This window comes from Coregonus lavaretus (genome assembly GCF_964263955.1).
Source record: "Coregonus lavaretus genome assembly, chromosome: 3".
In the NCBI taxonomy this organism is placed as follows: domain Eukaryota; kingdom Metazoa; phylum Chordata; class Actinopteri; order Salmoniformes; family Salmonidae; genus Coregonus; species Coregonus lavaretus.
The window spans coordinates 23,152,522-23,167,288 of NC_139990.1; the positions used below are offsets into that span (position 1 = coordinate 23,152,522).

The following is a 14,767-nucleotide window of genomic DNA, read 5'->3' on the forward strand; positions in this document are numbered from 1 at the left end:
CAATAAAATATAAAACCACAGCATACAAATAATGTATAAATAACTTTTTAGGATGTAGGTTAGACAGAGTCCAACATGTAGCTGTATCGCCCCCTGGCTGTGGAGTTGTATTAACACGGGTTAGGGTGTAGGAGTTATGGTGAAGGGTTAGGGTGTAGGGGTTAGTGTGTACAGGCATTTTATTGGAAACATTAAAATGTTATACTTCTATTTGGATTTCTTCATGCGTGTGTTTGTGTGTATGTGTGTGTGTGTCTCTAGCATTTTGGGGGCCCTACGCAAGATTTGGTTGGGGGGCCCCCCAGTAAGTCTTCTGCAGTTCTACACATTTTGCAATGGAGCGGAGAGAACATTTAGCAATTTTATAACACATTTCATGCAATTCTACTCATTTTGCCATGGGGCAGAGATACATTATTGCCGTTTTAAAGCTAATTTCCTGCAATGCTACAGATTTTGCAATGATTTACGCCCTTAACCCTAATTGCTGATGTAAGTCGCTCTGGACAAGAGCGTCTGCTAAATGACTAAAATGTAAATGTTAATGATATCTGAGTGAGAGTGACAAACAAAGTCAATGGGGGCCCATACTGTGTCTCAGTGTAATCAAGGTATGAAATTACTGTTATTTTCAAATACAACCTCTTTTTGGGCTTAGTTGTGGTCAATTTGCAGTGTACAAATTGTTATAATTATGTTCCTGCCCCCCCGACCATCCGCTTGTTAGGGTGTACAGGGTCCAACATGTAGCTGTAGTGCCCCCTGGCTGTGGAGTTGTAGTAATAGCAGGAACTCTTTAGGCATGGTGTGCATGAAGTGACTTGGACCAACGTTGTCATAGTAATGATGGGGCAAAGTATTTTGGGATAGATCCAGACGGAAGGGCCAGAAGCCGTACAGATGAACCTGACAGAGAGAGATAAAGACTTAGAAACATACCTGCACGCGCGCACACACACACACTTAATCTCTTAAGGTAGTCGATCGCATCCAATAATGACTTCTAATGACCTCTAATGCTTGTGGATTCGCTGATGACTGTATAATCCGATGCGGGATGCACACTGTCGTTGAGGCCAGTGCAGCCATGGACATATGTCTTCTTCTCTGTCACTTTGCCAGGCATCGTTCAGTACTTTTCTCCTCAGCCAACTGCACTCCTTCATGACAGAGGCCGGTCTGCAGCAACAGTTCATGGAGGCAGGGTTTATCCCACACTTCTTTAGTGAAGTCTTCAATTGGTCCTTTAGACGCTTTTTCTGACCACCTGCTGAACGACGGCCCAGTTGTAGCTGTCTGTACAGCTGCTGTGAGGGTGGCTTGTAGAGCTTCTTGGGTATGTGCCACAAGAGCACAATCATCCACGTACTGAAGCTCAAGTACTCGTTCAGATTCAAGCTTTGTGGCAGATGCTACCAGAGTCCCAGTGCGGCTTCAGAAAGAACAGAAGCACGTGGACATGATCTTCAGTGCACGCCAACTGCAGGACAAGTGCAGTGAAACAATACCTATTCATGGGCTTTGTGGACCTCTCCAAAGCCTTCAACACAGTACAACGTGAACTCCTTTGGAAGGTCCTCCTGCAGCATGGCTGCCCCGGGAAATGTGTGAACATCCTGTGTTAGTTCCATGAGGGGATGATGGCCAGGATAACAGTTGGCGGTCAGGAGTCTGAACCCTTTGGAGTAGACACTAGTGTGAGGCAAGGGTGTGTGCTTGCGCCGGTCCTGTTCAATGGTTTCCTCCTTTGTGTCCCAACACTCCTGCACAAGGACATGGAAACTTCAGATTGGACGGGAACCTCTTCTGAGGCAACACACACACACACACCTGTTCACAAATCTCCAGAGCAGTGCTGGCCAGCATCATACCAGTAGAGAGCCGTGGGGCTCGTTGCCCGCGGCGACGCCAGAACCTGTCCAGCTCAAGCAGGTAGACTGGGTGAAAGAACACCACTTCCTGTTGGGGGCGGGCCTTACGGAGGGCGTGGTACACCTTGGACAGAACAAAGACTGATTAATGACATTATTACTATCTACCCTCCTCGCCCAACCCTCCTCTCCTCCCCAGGATCAAAATGTTAGTTATCAATTTTGTCGTTCTTAAAAATGCTACCAAGCCCGGCCCATGCCCTAGTTATTGATGAAAAAATAGGCCCGGCCCTTACCAGGTGCATAGCAATGGGTCCTGTTGGGCCGGTGCCGGGTAGCAGGGCTCTAACTAGTCTCATCTCAAAATAGCAGCTCACCTTGAAGCAGGAGGTGGTCCCAAAGCCAAAAGAGAAGGCGTGGAGAAGCAGATGGGCGTGGCCATAGACTGACACGCGTTCCACCAGGGGTCCAGGGTTCCGCTGGAGGTCAGGGTATCTGAGGACAAGCGAGGGGAGGTGTTAGGAGACAGATGAGAGGCAGAGTTAGGAGACAGATGGGGAGGAGTTAGGAGGCAGGTGAGAGGCGGAGTTAGGAGACAGATGGGGAGGAGTTAGGAGGCAGGTGAGTGGACGAGATAGTAGAGAGATGATTATTAACGATATACAGTGCATTCGGAAAGTATTCAGACCCCTTTACGTTACAGCTTTATTATAAAATTGATTAAATAGTTTTTTTCCCCACATCAATCTACACACAATACTCCATAACTACAAAGCAAAAACAGTTTTTTTGAAAATGTATTAAAAATTAAAAATGGAAATATCACATTTACATACAGTACCAGTCATCAGTTTGGAAACACCTACTCATTCAAGTTTTTTTTTTTTTTTTTACTATTTTCTACATTGTAGAATAACAGTGAAGAAATCAAAACTATGAAATAACACATATGGAATCATGTAGTGACCAAAAAAGTTTTAAACAAATCAAAATATATTTTAGATTCTTCAAAGTAGCCACCCTTTGCCTTCATGACAGCTTTGCACACGCTTGGCATTCTCTCAACCAGCTTCACCTGGAATGCTTTTCCAACAGTCTTGAAGGAGTTCCCACATATGCTTAGCACTTGTTGGCTGCTTATCCTTCACTCTGCGGTCCAACTCATCCCAAACCATCTCAATTGGGTTGAGGTTGGGTGATTGTGGAGGCCAGGTCATCTGATGCAGCACTCCATCACTCTCCTTCTTGGTCAAATAGCCCTTACACAGCCTGGAGGTGTGTTGGGTCATTGTCCTGTTGAAAAACAAATGATAGTCCCACTAAGCCCAAACCAGATGGGATGGTGTATCGCTGCAGAATGCTGTGGTAGCCAGGCTGGTTAAGTGTGCCTTGAACTCTAAATAAATCACAGACAGTGTCACCAGCAAAGCACCCCCACACTATAACACCACCTCCTCCACGCTTTACGGTGGGAAATAAACATGTGGAGATCATCCGTTCACACACATCGCGTCTCACAAAGACACAGCGGTTTGAACCAAAAATCTCCAATTTGGATTCCATACCAATGGACACATTTCCACCAGTCTAATGTCCATTGCTCGTGTTTCTTGGCCCAAGCAAGTCTCTTCTTCTTATTGGTGTCCTTTAGTAGTGGTTTCTTTGCAGCAATTCGACAATGAAGGCCTGATTCACACAGTCCCCTCTGAACAGTTGATGTTGAGATGTGTCTGTTACTTGTACTCTGTGAAGCATTTATTTGGGTTGCAATTTCTGAGGCTGGTAACTCTAATGAACTTATCCTCTGCAGCAGAGTTAACTCTGGGTCTTCCATTCCTGTGGCGGTCCTCATGAGAGCCAGTTTCATCATACTGCTGGATTGTTTTTGCAACTGCACTTGAAGAAACTTTCAAAGTTTTTGAAACTTTCCGTATTGATTGACCGTCATGTCTTAAAGTAATGATGGACTGTCGTTTCTCTGTGCTTATTTGAGCTGTTCTTGCTATGATAACAGGGCTATCTTCTGTATACCCCCCCCCCCCCCCCCCCACCTTGTCACAACACAACTGATTGGCTCAAATGCATTAAGAAGGAAATCAATTCCACAAATTCACTTTTAAGAAGGCACACCTGTTAATTTAAATGCATTCCAGGTGACTACCTCATGAAGCTGGTTGAGAGAATGCCAAGAGTGTGCAAAGCTGTCATGAAGGCAAAGGGTGGCTATTTGAAGAATCTCAAATGTAAAATATATTTTGATTTGTTTAACACTTTTTTGGTTACTGCATGATTCCATAGGTGTTATTTCATAGTTTTGATGTCTTCACTACTATTCTACAATGTAGAAAATAGTCAAAATAAAGAAAAACCCTTGAATGAGTAGGTGTTTTAAAACTTTTGACCAGTAGTTTATATTGTATGCAACAACAAAAAACTACCGGGAACTTACAGTATATTATTTTTATAGTAATACAATTGCTCATAGAAAAATATTTTGTTTAAGTAATAAAGAAATCTCAAGGGGTCCAATTATTGTCACCCCTGTGAGGATCATCCCTTGTGAGGATTATCCCTTGTGAGGATAACAACACTGAGCCTTGGGGAGGGTGCTAATTAATTGACCACAAATGTTGATTTTGTGGTGAATTACAGCTGCACTGCGTAACTATGTGTGTACAGATGTTTTGTAGTGACCCCTCTGACAAGAATGCAGATTTTTTTCTAGATTTGATTTCTACAATTTCCCAGAACACCCCCCCTTCATGGGTAGTCGGCTGGGAGTGACGTAGTAACAACATCCTCTCTGAACAGTCTAGGCTGCTGCAAATTTTTAACTGATAGTGGATGCGATAACAGTTTACAGACAAGATTGAAAATAAGATTAATCTATTCCATTTTCCAATGTCTTCAGAACAGGTAAAAAAAGATATACACTGTATATAAATCTTTGTTTTTACACTGAAATAAAACGTATTCATGGTGTTTGCCAGAAAGGTAGCAATGTTAGGTACATTGTCTTGTAATAACGTAGTAGCTACTGCTAATTTCTCTGCCTGGTAAAATATTTGATCGATATCCAAGCTAGCTAACGTGGTAGCTACATTAACTATCACACTGGAAAAAAGCAGTGTAAAACAAGTTTGGCAGTATTGAGCCCTGGGACAAGAAAATGGTGGTGATCCCTAGGCTGTAGAGCTCAGATGTCTTCACTCCAGAAGGCAGCACAGTAAATAAACTTTCAGCACCATCAAAAGAAAGCCTATAACAACATGGTAAACTGTTCTATCATTTACAGTCCAGCAGTACTACCAGAGACATCTCCAAGTTCACAGACTGCTAAATACCTCCATCCAAAGACTCATGCACCTTACACCATACCACTGCTGCCATTTCACAACTGCACAATTATATTTATTTATTACCAAGTCTGTTTACATACTGGCTTTATTGGAGGGGGAGTGGTTTCTCCTCTCTTAGGGAATCAGCAATTAGTACCGGCAGGTGTGCTCTTCACCTCTGCTAGGCAATTAGCAATTAGTGATGGTATTTCAACCTCCCCTGTTTTCTCAGCGGCAGTCATGTCAGCAGCGGTCTCAAAGCCAAATCTAAGATCGTCGCCGAAACAAAGACGGTTCTGCTGAGTTCATCTAAGGAGTTATGCAAGAAAGGCTCCACACCACTCTCACGTTTTTTTTTGTAGGGGGTAGATCAGCTTTAATATTGCAGATAGATTGTAGCTTCCATCAATGTAATTGTCTGCATAATTTCCAATCCCCCATAAAATATTTTTGTTCATATATTTATATACACTACCGGTCAAAAGTTTTAGAACACCGACTCATTCAAGGGTTTTTCTTTATTTTTACTAACCCGTCGTCCAGGTTAGGGTAGGGTTTGGTTAGGGTAGGGTAGGGTTTGGTTAGGGTAGGGTAGGGTTTGGCCGGGGGGCTTTACTTGGCTCATCGCTCTCTAGTGACTCCTTGTAGCGGGCCGGGCGCCTGCAGGCTGACCTCGATCGTCAGGTGAATGGTGTTTCCTCCGATACATTGATGCAGCTGGCTTCCGGATTAAGCAGGCGGGTGTTAAGAAGTGCGGTTTGGCGGGTCATGTTTTGGAGGACGCATGACTCTAACTTCACCTCCCGAGCCCGTTGGGGAGTTGCAGCGATGAGACAAGATCGAAATTGGGGAGAAAAAGGGGGTAAAATATTTTTTTTATATAGATATATGAGGACGAGCAATGTCGGAGACCGGAGTATAAATACACTACATGACCAAAAGTATGTGGACAACTTCTCGTCGAACATCTCATTACAAAATCATGGGCATTAATATGGAGTTGGTCCCCCCTTTGCTGCTATAACAGCCTCCACTCTTCTGGGAAGGCTTTCCACTAGATGTTGGAACATTGCTGCGGTTGACTTGCTTCCATTCAGCCACAAGAGCATTGGTGAGGTCGGGCACTGATGTTGGGCGATTAGGCCTGGCTCGAAGTCGGAGTTCCAATTCATCCCAAAGGTGTTCGATGGAGTTGAGGTCAGGGCTCTGTGTCCAGTCAAGTTCTTCCACATTGATCTCGACAAACCATTTCTGTATGGACCTCACTTTGTGCATGGAGGCATTGTCATGCTGAAACAGGAAAGGGCCTTCCCCAAACTGTTGCCACAAAGTTGGAAGCACAGAATCATCTAGAATGTCATTATATGCTGTAGCGTTAAGATTTCCCTTCACTGGAACTAAGGGGCCTAGCACAAAGCATAAAAAACTGCCCCAGACCATTATTCCTCCTCCACCAAACTTTACAGTTGGCACTATGCATTGGGGCAGGTAGCATTCTCCTGGCATCCGCCACACCCAGATTCGTCTGTCGTACTGCCAGATGGTGAAGCGTGTTTCATCACTCCAGAGAACACGTTTCCACTGCTCCAGAGTCCAGTGGCGGCAAGCTTTACATCACTCCAGCCGACGCTTGGCATTGCACATGGTGATCTTAGGCTTGTGTGCGGCTGCATGACGGTGCCATGTTGAAAGACACTGAGCTCTTCAGTAAGGCCATTCTACTGCCACTGTTTGTCTATGGAGATTGCATGGCGGTGTGCTCAATTTTATACACCTGTCAGCAACGGGTGTGGCTGAAATAGCAGAGTCCACTAATTTGAAGGGGTGTCCACATACTTTTGTATATATAGTGTGGTTGAGATTCTTCATTATCTTCTTAGCTTTCCTGTGACACCGGGTGCTGTAGATGTCCTGGAGGGCAGGCAGTGTGCCCCCGGTGATGCGTTGGGCAGACCTCACCACCCTCTGGAGAGCCCTACAGTTGTGGACGGTGCAGTTGCCGTACTAGGTGGTGATACAGCCTGACTGGATGCTCTCAATGGTGCATCTGTAAAAGTTTGTGAGGGTCTTAGGGGCCAAGCCGAATTTCTTCAGCCTCCTGAGGTTGAAGAGGCGCTGGTGCGCCTTCTTCACCACACTGTCTGTGTGGTGGACCATTTCAGAATGTCAGTGATGTGTACGCTGAGGAACTTAAAGCTTTTCAACTTCTACTATTATTGCAAACAGGATGCATGTTTTGGAATATTTTTTTTATTCTGTACAGGATTCTTTCTTTTCACTCTGTAATATAGGTTAGTATTGTGAAGTACCTACAATGTTGTTGCTCCATCCTCACTCTTCTCCTATCACAGCCATTAAACTCTGTAACTGTTTTAAAGTCACCATTGAACTCATGAGCGGTTTCCTTCCTCTCTGGCAAGTTAGGAAGGGGGCCTCCCGAGTGGCCCATCGGCACCTAGTGTGTAGGTGCCACTACAGCCTCGGGATCGATCCCAGGTTGTGTCACAGCTGGCCGTGACCGGCGCACAATTGGCCCAGCGTTGTCCGGGTTAGGGGAGGGTTTGGCTGGGGGGGATTTCCTTGTCCTATCGTGCTCTAGTAAGTCCTTGTGGTGGTATGGGCACCTGCAAGCTGACTTCCGGCTCGCTTCCGTGTTAAGTGAGCAGTGTGTTTCGGAGAACGCATGACTCTCGACCTTCGCCTCTCCCGAGTCCGTTGGGGAGTTGCAGCAATGAGACAAGATTATAACTACCAATTGGGGAACAAAAGGGGGTAAAACAAACACAGAGTTAGGAAGGACGCCTGTATCTTTGTAGTGACTGGGTATATTGATACACCATCCAAAGTGTAATTAATGACTTCACCATGCTCAAAGGGAGCAATAGGTGCCAGTCTTTGCGAGGCATTGGAAAACATCCCTGGTCTTTGTGGTTGAATCTGTGTTTGAAATTCACTGCTCGACTGAGGGACCTTACAGATAATTTTATGTGTGGGGTTTAGAGATGAGGTTGTCATAAAAAAAAATCACGTTAAACACTGTTATTGCACACAGAGTCCATGGAACTTATGTAACTTATTAAGCACATTTTTACTCCTGAACTTATTTAGGCTTGCCATAACAAAGGGGTTGAATACTTATTGACTCAAGACATTTTAGCTTTCTTTTTTTAAATTAATTTGTAAACATTTCGAAAAACATAATTCCACTTTCACATTATGGGGTATAGTGTGTAGGCCAGTGACATAAAATCTCAATTTAATTTAAATTCATGCTGTAACAACAAAATGTGGAAAAAGACTCCTTTAGCTGGAAGATAGAATAATACTTGGTGAGTATTTCCATGATCCACACTTCTTTGACAATATATATAATAAATTATCAACTATGCAAGCAATTCAAGACTCTATTATTATGGTGGGAGATTATAATACCATTTTAAATAGCTCAATGGACCGTAAAGGAAATCACACTACAAACAATCACCCTCATGCTCTTAAGGAAATTGTGAATGTCATGGATACATTAGAACTAGTAGATATATGGAGGCTTAAATATCCTGATCTAGTGAGATATACATGGCGGAGACTCAATCAAGCTAGTCGTCTTGACTTCTTTCCTATGTCATTCTCGTTGGCACCAAAAGTTTAAAAAGTGTTGATAGGGTACAGAATGCGGTCGGACCATCATATAATCGGCATATACATTACTCTTACTGAATATCCACGTGGGCGAGGATATTGGAAAATTAATCAAAGCCTATTGGATGATAACTTGTTTTTAACTAGGACAGAGGAATTTATAACTGATTTCTTCCGACATAACATAGGTACAGCAAATCCCCTTATTGCATGGGACACCTTTAAATGTGCCTTTAGAGGCCATGCAATTCAGTACTCATCTAGAAGACAAAAGCAATTTAGGTCAAAAGAGTCCACACTAACAAAGGAAATAGAAGGTCTAACAGAACAGATAGATAGCAATAAAAACTAACATAGAGGCTCCGAATACATTAGAGGAAAAACTAAAAGAAATGGATAAACTTATTCAAGAAAGATCAAGTGTAATATATTATAAAAATAAAGCAAACTGGATGGAATATGGGGAAAAATGCACCAAATAATTTTTTCATCTTCAACATAGGAATGCTGCCAAAAAGAATTTACTGAAACTGGTTACAAATGACGGAGTCACCCATGATTCACCAAATGATATTTTGAAGGAGGAAACAAAGTACTTTAAGCATATGTTTTCGTTTCAGTCGCCTCCATCTCCTCTAACTGAAGCAAATTGAAGAGATTATTTTTCTATTGATAATGTAAAACTAACAGCCATACAGAAAGACTCATGTGAAAGTGAAATTACAGAGAAGGAACTTATGGATGCAATTAAAGACTTTAAGTCCGGGAAAACTCCAGGGTTGGATGGCATACCAGTCGAGGTATACCAAACCTTTTTTGATATACTCAGAGGACCGTTATTAGCATGTGTTAACCACTCATATGTAAATAGTAGATTATCAGACACTCAAGAAGAGCAAAATAAATAACAATATAGGGATGAGGTAGTTGGGTGGGCTAATTTCAGATGGGCTGTGTACAGGTGCAGTGATCGGTAAGGTGCTCTGACAACTGATGCTTAAAGTTAGTGAGGGAGATAAGAGTCTCCAGCTTCAGAGATTTTTGCAATTCGTTCCAGTCATTGGCAGCAGAGAACTGGAAGGAATGGCGGCCAAAGGAGGTGTTGGCTTTGGGAATGACCAGTGAGATATACCTGCTGGAGCGCAGACTACGGGTGGGTGCTGCTATGGTGACCAATGAGCTAAGATAAGGCGGGGATTTGCCTAGCAGTGATTTATAGATGGCCTGGAGCCAGTGGGTTTGACGACGAACATGTAGTGAGGACCAGCCAACAAGAGCGTACAGGTCACAGTGGTGGGTAGTGTATGGGGCTTTGGAGACAAAACGGATGGCACTGTGGTAGACTACATCCAATTTGCTGAGTAGAGTGTTGGAGGCTATTTTGTAAATGACATCGCCGAAGTCAAGGATCGGTAGGATAGTCAGTTTTACGAGGGCATGTTTGGCAGCATGAGTGAAGGAGGCTTTGTTGCGAAATAGGAAGCCGATTCTAGATTTAACTTTGGATTGGAGATTCTTTATGTGAGTCTGGAAGGAGAGTTTACAGTCTAACCAGACACCTAGGTATTTGTAGTTGTCCACATACTCTAGGTCAGACCCGTCGAGAGTGGTGATTCTAGTCGGGTGCGCGGGTGCCAGCAGCGTTCGATTGAAAAGCATGCATTTCGTTTTACTAGTGTTTAAGAGCAGTTGGAGGCTACTGAAGGAGTGTTGTATGGCATTGAAGCTCATTTGGAGGTTTGTTAACACAGTGTCCAATGAAGGGCCAGATGTATACAAAATGGTGTCGTCTGCGTAGAGGTGGATCTGAGAGTCACCAGCAGCAAGAGCGACATCATTGATATAAACTCTTTAGTATTATCCCAGTTTGTCTATTTGCTTATGGTCTTGCCTACAGTTTTTTTTTTATTATATGAGAAAAAAATATTCAATTTTATTTGGAACAGCAAGCCAGACAAAATTAAACAGGCCTATTTATATAATGAATATGAATTCGGAGGACAGAAATTATTAAATATTAAAGCATTAGACCTATCACTAAAAGCTTCAGTCATACAAAAGTTATACTTAAATCCGAACTGGTTCTCTAGCAAATTAGTAAGATTGTCTCACCCAATGTTCAAGAATGGCCTTTTTCCCTTTATTCAGATTACAACCTCTCACTTTCCGTTATTTGAAAAATAAATAATCTCCCAAATATCACTATTTCTAAAACAAGCCATAGAAAGTTGGTTGTAATTTCAATTTAATCCTCCAGAAACGACAGAACAAATATTGCAACAAATTTTGTGGTTAAACTCAAATATACTAATTGATGAAAAACAATTTTTTGGGACAAAATGTTTAAAAAAGGTATAATCTTTGTAAATGATATTATCGGTAGGACTGGTGGAGTTATGTACCACATGCAGCTAACAAAAACATATGGAAATGTCTGCTCTACCCAAAATTACAACCAAATAATTGCAGCATTACTGCAAAAAATGGAAGAGGAAAGTGGAAGGGGGAAAAAGTAAGGAACTTGTCTGTTGGCCTTGCATTAAAGAACATAATTGGTTAAAGAAAATTGTGATAAATAAAAAAGTATACCAGTTTCAATTAAGGACCAAAGGATTGACAGCCGTCCCATATAGATTGCAAAATTGTTGGGAAGAGATTTTTGACGTACCGATTCCATGGCATAGTGTTTATGAACTGATACGCAAAACGACGCCGGATTCAAAACTTAGAATTGTTCTATTTAAATTATTATATAAAATTCTTGCTACCAATAGAATGTTATTTATATGGGGGATACAATCTTCCCAGCTCTGCAGATTTTGCTGCGAAGAGACAGAATCATTAGATCATTTGTTTTGGTACTGTCCATTTGTAGCTTGTTTTTGGACAAAGGTCCAGGAATGACTAAAGGATTGCAATATTTTCCTGGAGCTAACCCTGCAGTTAGCACTACTGGGTGATCTGAAAAGTCATAGTCAATCGATCAATAATATAATAATACTTAAGCAAAAATGTTTATTTTCAATTTACAATCTGTAGAAACAATGAGAATTGAAAGGTTCAGAACTTTTGTAAAACATCACAGTACAGTTGAAAAATATATGGCAAATAGAAATCCAATATGGATGGTGTTAAGAGATAGATGGGTGGTGTTGAATGGAGCTGAAGGATGGGACTAATAACAACAACTAATAACAGCAAGATAACTCATGTAGGGTATACTGTGTTCATAATAAGTATACAAGTTATAGGTTGAGAGCTTTTGTGAAAGAGCACAGTTAGAAAAATATGGCATATAGAAGCAAACCAGATGGACATTATGAAAATGAACGGAGGAAGTTCAGGAGTAAAAACAAACAAAATATAATTATTGTAAAATTTGACCGTGTCCATAAAATGTATATAGTATGTATAAGCTGGAAGTAGAGGCCTAAGCATTGTTGTTCACAAGTTTACTCCAATTAGGGAAGGGGTGGTGGGGTTGGAAAGTAATGAAGGGAAATATCATTTAAAAAAGGATATGTATGTGTGTGTGTGTATATATATATATATATATATATATATATATATATATATATATATATATATATATATATATATATGTGTGTGTGTGTGTGTATGTACAGTTGAAGTCATACAGTTGAAGTCGGAAGTTTAGTGGGGAGAACAAGTATTTGATACACTGCCGATTTTGCAGGTTTTCCTACTTACAAAGCATGTAGAGGTCTGTAATTGTTATCATAGGTACACTTCAACTGTTAGAGGCGGAATCTAAAACAAAAATCCAGAAAATCACATTGAATGATTTTTAAGTAATTAATTTGCATTTTATTGCATGAAATAAGTATTTGATACATCAGAAAAGCAGAACTTAATATTTGGTACAGAAACCTTTGTTTGCAATTACAGAGATCATACGTTTCCTGTAGGTCTTGACCAGGTTTGCAAACACTGCAGCAGAGATTTTGGCCCACTCCTCCATACAGACCTTCTCCAGATTCTTCAGGTTTCGGGGCTGTCGCTGGGCAATACGGACTTTTGTATTGGGTTCAGGTCTGGAGACTGGCTAGGCCACTCCAGGACCTTGATATGCTTCTAACGGAGCCACTCCTTAGTTGATCTGGCTGTGTGTTTCGGGTCGTTGTCATGCTGGAAGACCCAGCCACGACCCATCTTCAATGCTCTTACTGAGGGAAGAAGGTTGTTGGCCAAGATCTCGCGATACATGGCACCATCCATCCTCCCCTCAATACGGTGCAGTCGTCCTGTCCCCTTTGCAGAAAAGCATCCCCAAAGAATGATGTTTCCACCTCCATGCTTCACGGTTGGGATGGTGTTCTTGGGGTTGTACTCATCCTTCTTCTTCCTCCAAACACGGCGAGTGGAGTTTAGACCAAAAAGCTCTATTTTTGTCTCATCAGACCACATGACCTTCTCCCATTTCTCCTCTGGATCATCCAGAAGTCATTGGCAAACTTCAGACGGGCCTGGACATGCGCTGGCTTGAGCAGAGGGACCTTGCGTGCGCAGCAGGATTTTAATCCATGACGGCGTAGTGTGTTACTAATGGTTTTCTTTGAGACTGTGGTCCCAGCTCTCTTCAGGTCATTGACCAGGTCCTGCCGTGTAGTTCTGGGCTGATCCCTCACCTTCCTCATGATCATTGATGCCCCACGAGGTGAGATCTTGCATGGAGCCCCAGACCGAGGGTGATTGACCGTCATCTTGAACTTCTTCAATTTTCTAATAATTGTGCCAACAGTTGTTGCCTTCTCACCAAGCTGCTTGCCTATTGTCCTGTAGCCCATCCCAGCCTTGTGCAGGTCTACAATTTTATCCCTGATGTCCTTACACAGCTCTCTGGTCTTGGCCATTGTGGAGAGGTTGGATTCTGTTTGATTGAGTGTGTGGACTGGTGTCTTTTATACAGGTAACGAGTTCAAACAGGTGCAGTTAATACAGGTAATGAGTGGAGAACAGGAGGGCTTCTTAAAGAAAAACTAACAGGTCTGTGAGAGCCGGAGTTCTTACTGGTTGGTAGGTGATCAAATACTTATGTCATGCAATAAAATGCAAATTAATTACTTAAAAATCATAGTGTACCTATGATAAAAATTACAGACCTCTACATGCTTTGTAAGTAGGAAAACCTGCAAAATCGGCAGTGTATCAAATACTTGTTCTCCCCACTGTGTACCCTTTGTTGGCAATGACACAGGTCAAACGTTTTCTGTAAGTCTTCACAAGGTTTTCACACACTGTTGCTGGTATTTTGGCCCATTCCTCCATGCAGATCTCCTCTAGAGCAGTGATGTTTTGGGGCTGTCGCTGGGCAACACGGACTTTCAACTCCCTCTAAAGATTTTCTATGGGGTTGAGATCTGGAGACTGGCTAGGCCACTCCAGGACCTTGAAATGCTTCTTACGAAGCCACTCCTTCGTTGCCCGGGCGGTGTGTTTGGGATCATTGTCATGCTGAAAGACCCAGCCACGTTTCATCTTCAATGCCCTTGCTGATGGAAGGAGGTTTTCACTCAAATTCTCACGATACATGGCCCCATTCATTCTTTCCTTTACACGGATCAGTCGTCCTGGTCCCTTTGCAGAAAAACAGCCCCAAAGCATGATGTTTCCACCCCCATGCTTCACAGTAGGTATGGTGTTCTTTGGATGCAACTCAGCATTCTTTGTCCTCCAAACACGACGAGTTGAGTTTTTACCAAAAAGTTCTATTTTGGTTTCATCTGACCATATGAAATTCTCCCAATCCTCTTCTGGATCATCCAAATGCACTCTAGCAAACTTCAGACGGGCCTGGACATGTACTGGCTTAAGCAGGGGGACACGTCTGGCACTGTAGGATTTGAGTCCCTGGCGGTGTGGTGTGTTACTGATGGTAGGCTTTGTTACTTTGGTCCC

At 42.5% G+C, this 14,767-nt stretch overlaps 1 protein-coding gene across 1 annotated transcript in view; it reads right to left on the reverse strand.

Annotated features, from left to right (window-relative positions):
* Positions 1–723: 723 nt before the first annotated feature.
* LOC311126309 (alpha-2,8-sialyltransferase 8F-like) overlaps positions 724–14,767 on the reverse strand; it is a gene marked incomplete at both ends in the record, with an annotated part of 28,680 nt that continues 14,636 nt past the window's right edge. The window contains 3 exons of the mRNA XM_084158504.1: positions 724–906; positions 1,831–1,995; positions 2,249–2,366. Coding sequence (XP_084014630.1) covers positions 724–906; positions 1,831–1,995; positions 2,249–2,366 — 466 coding nt within the window. The remainder of the gene's footprint in view (positions 907–1,830; positions 1,996–2,248; positions 2,367–14,767) is intronic.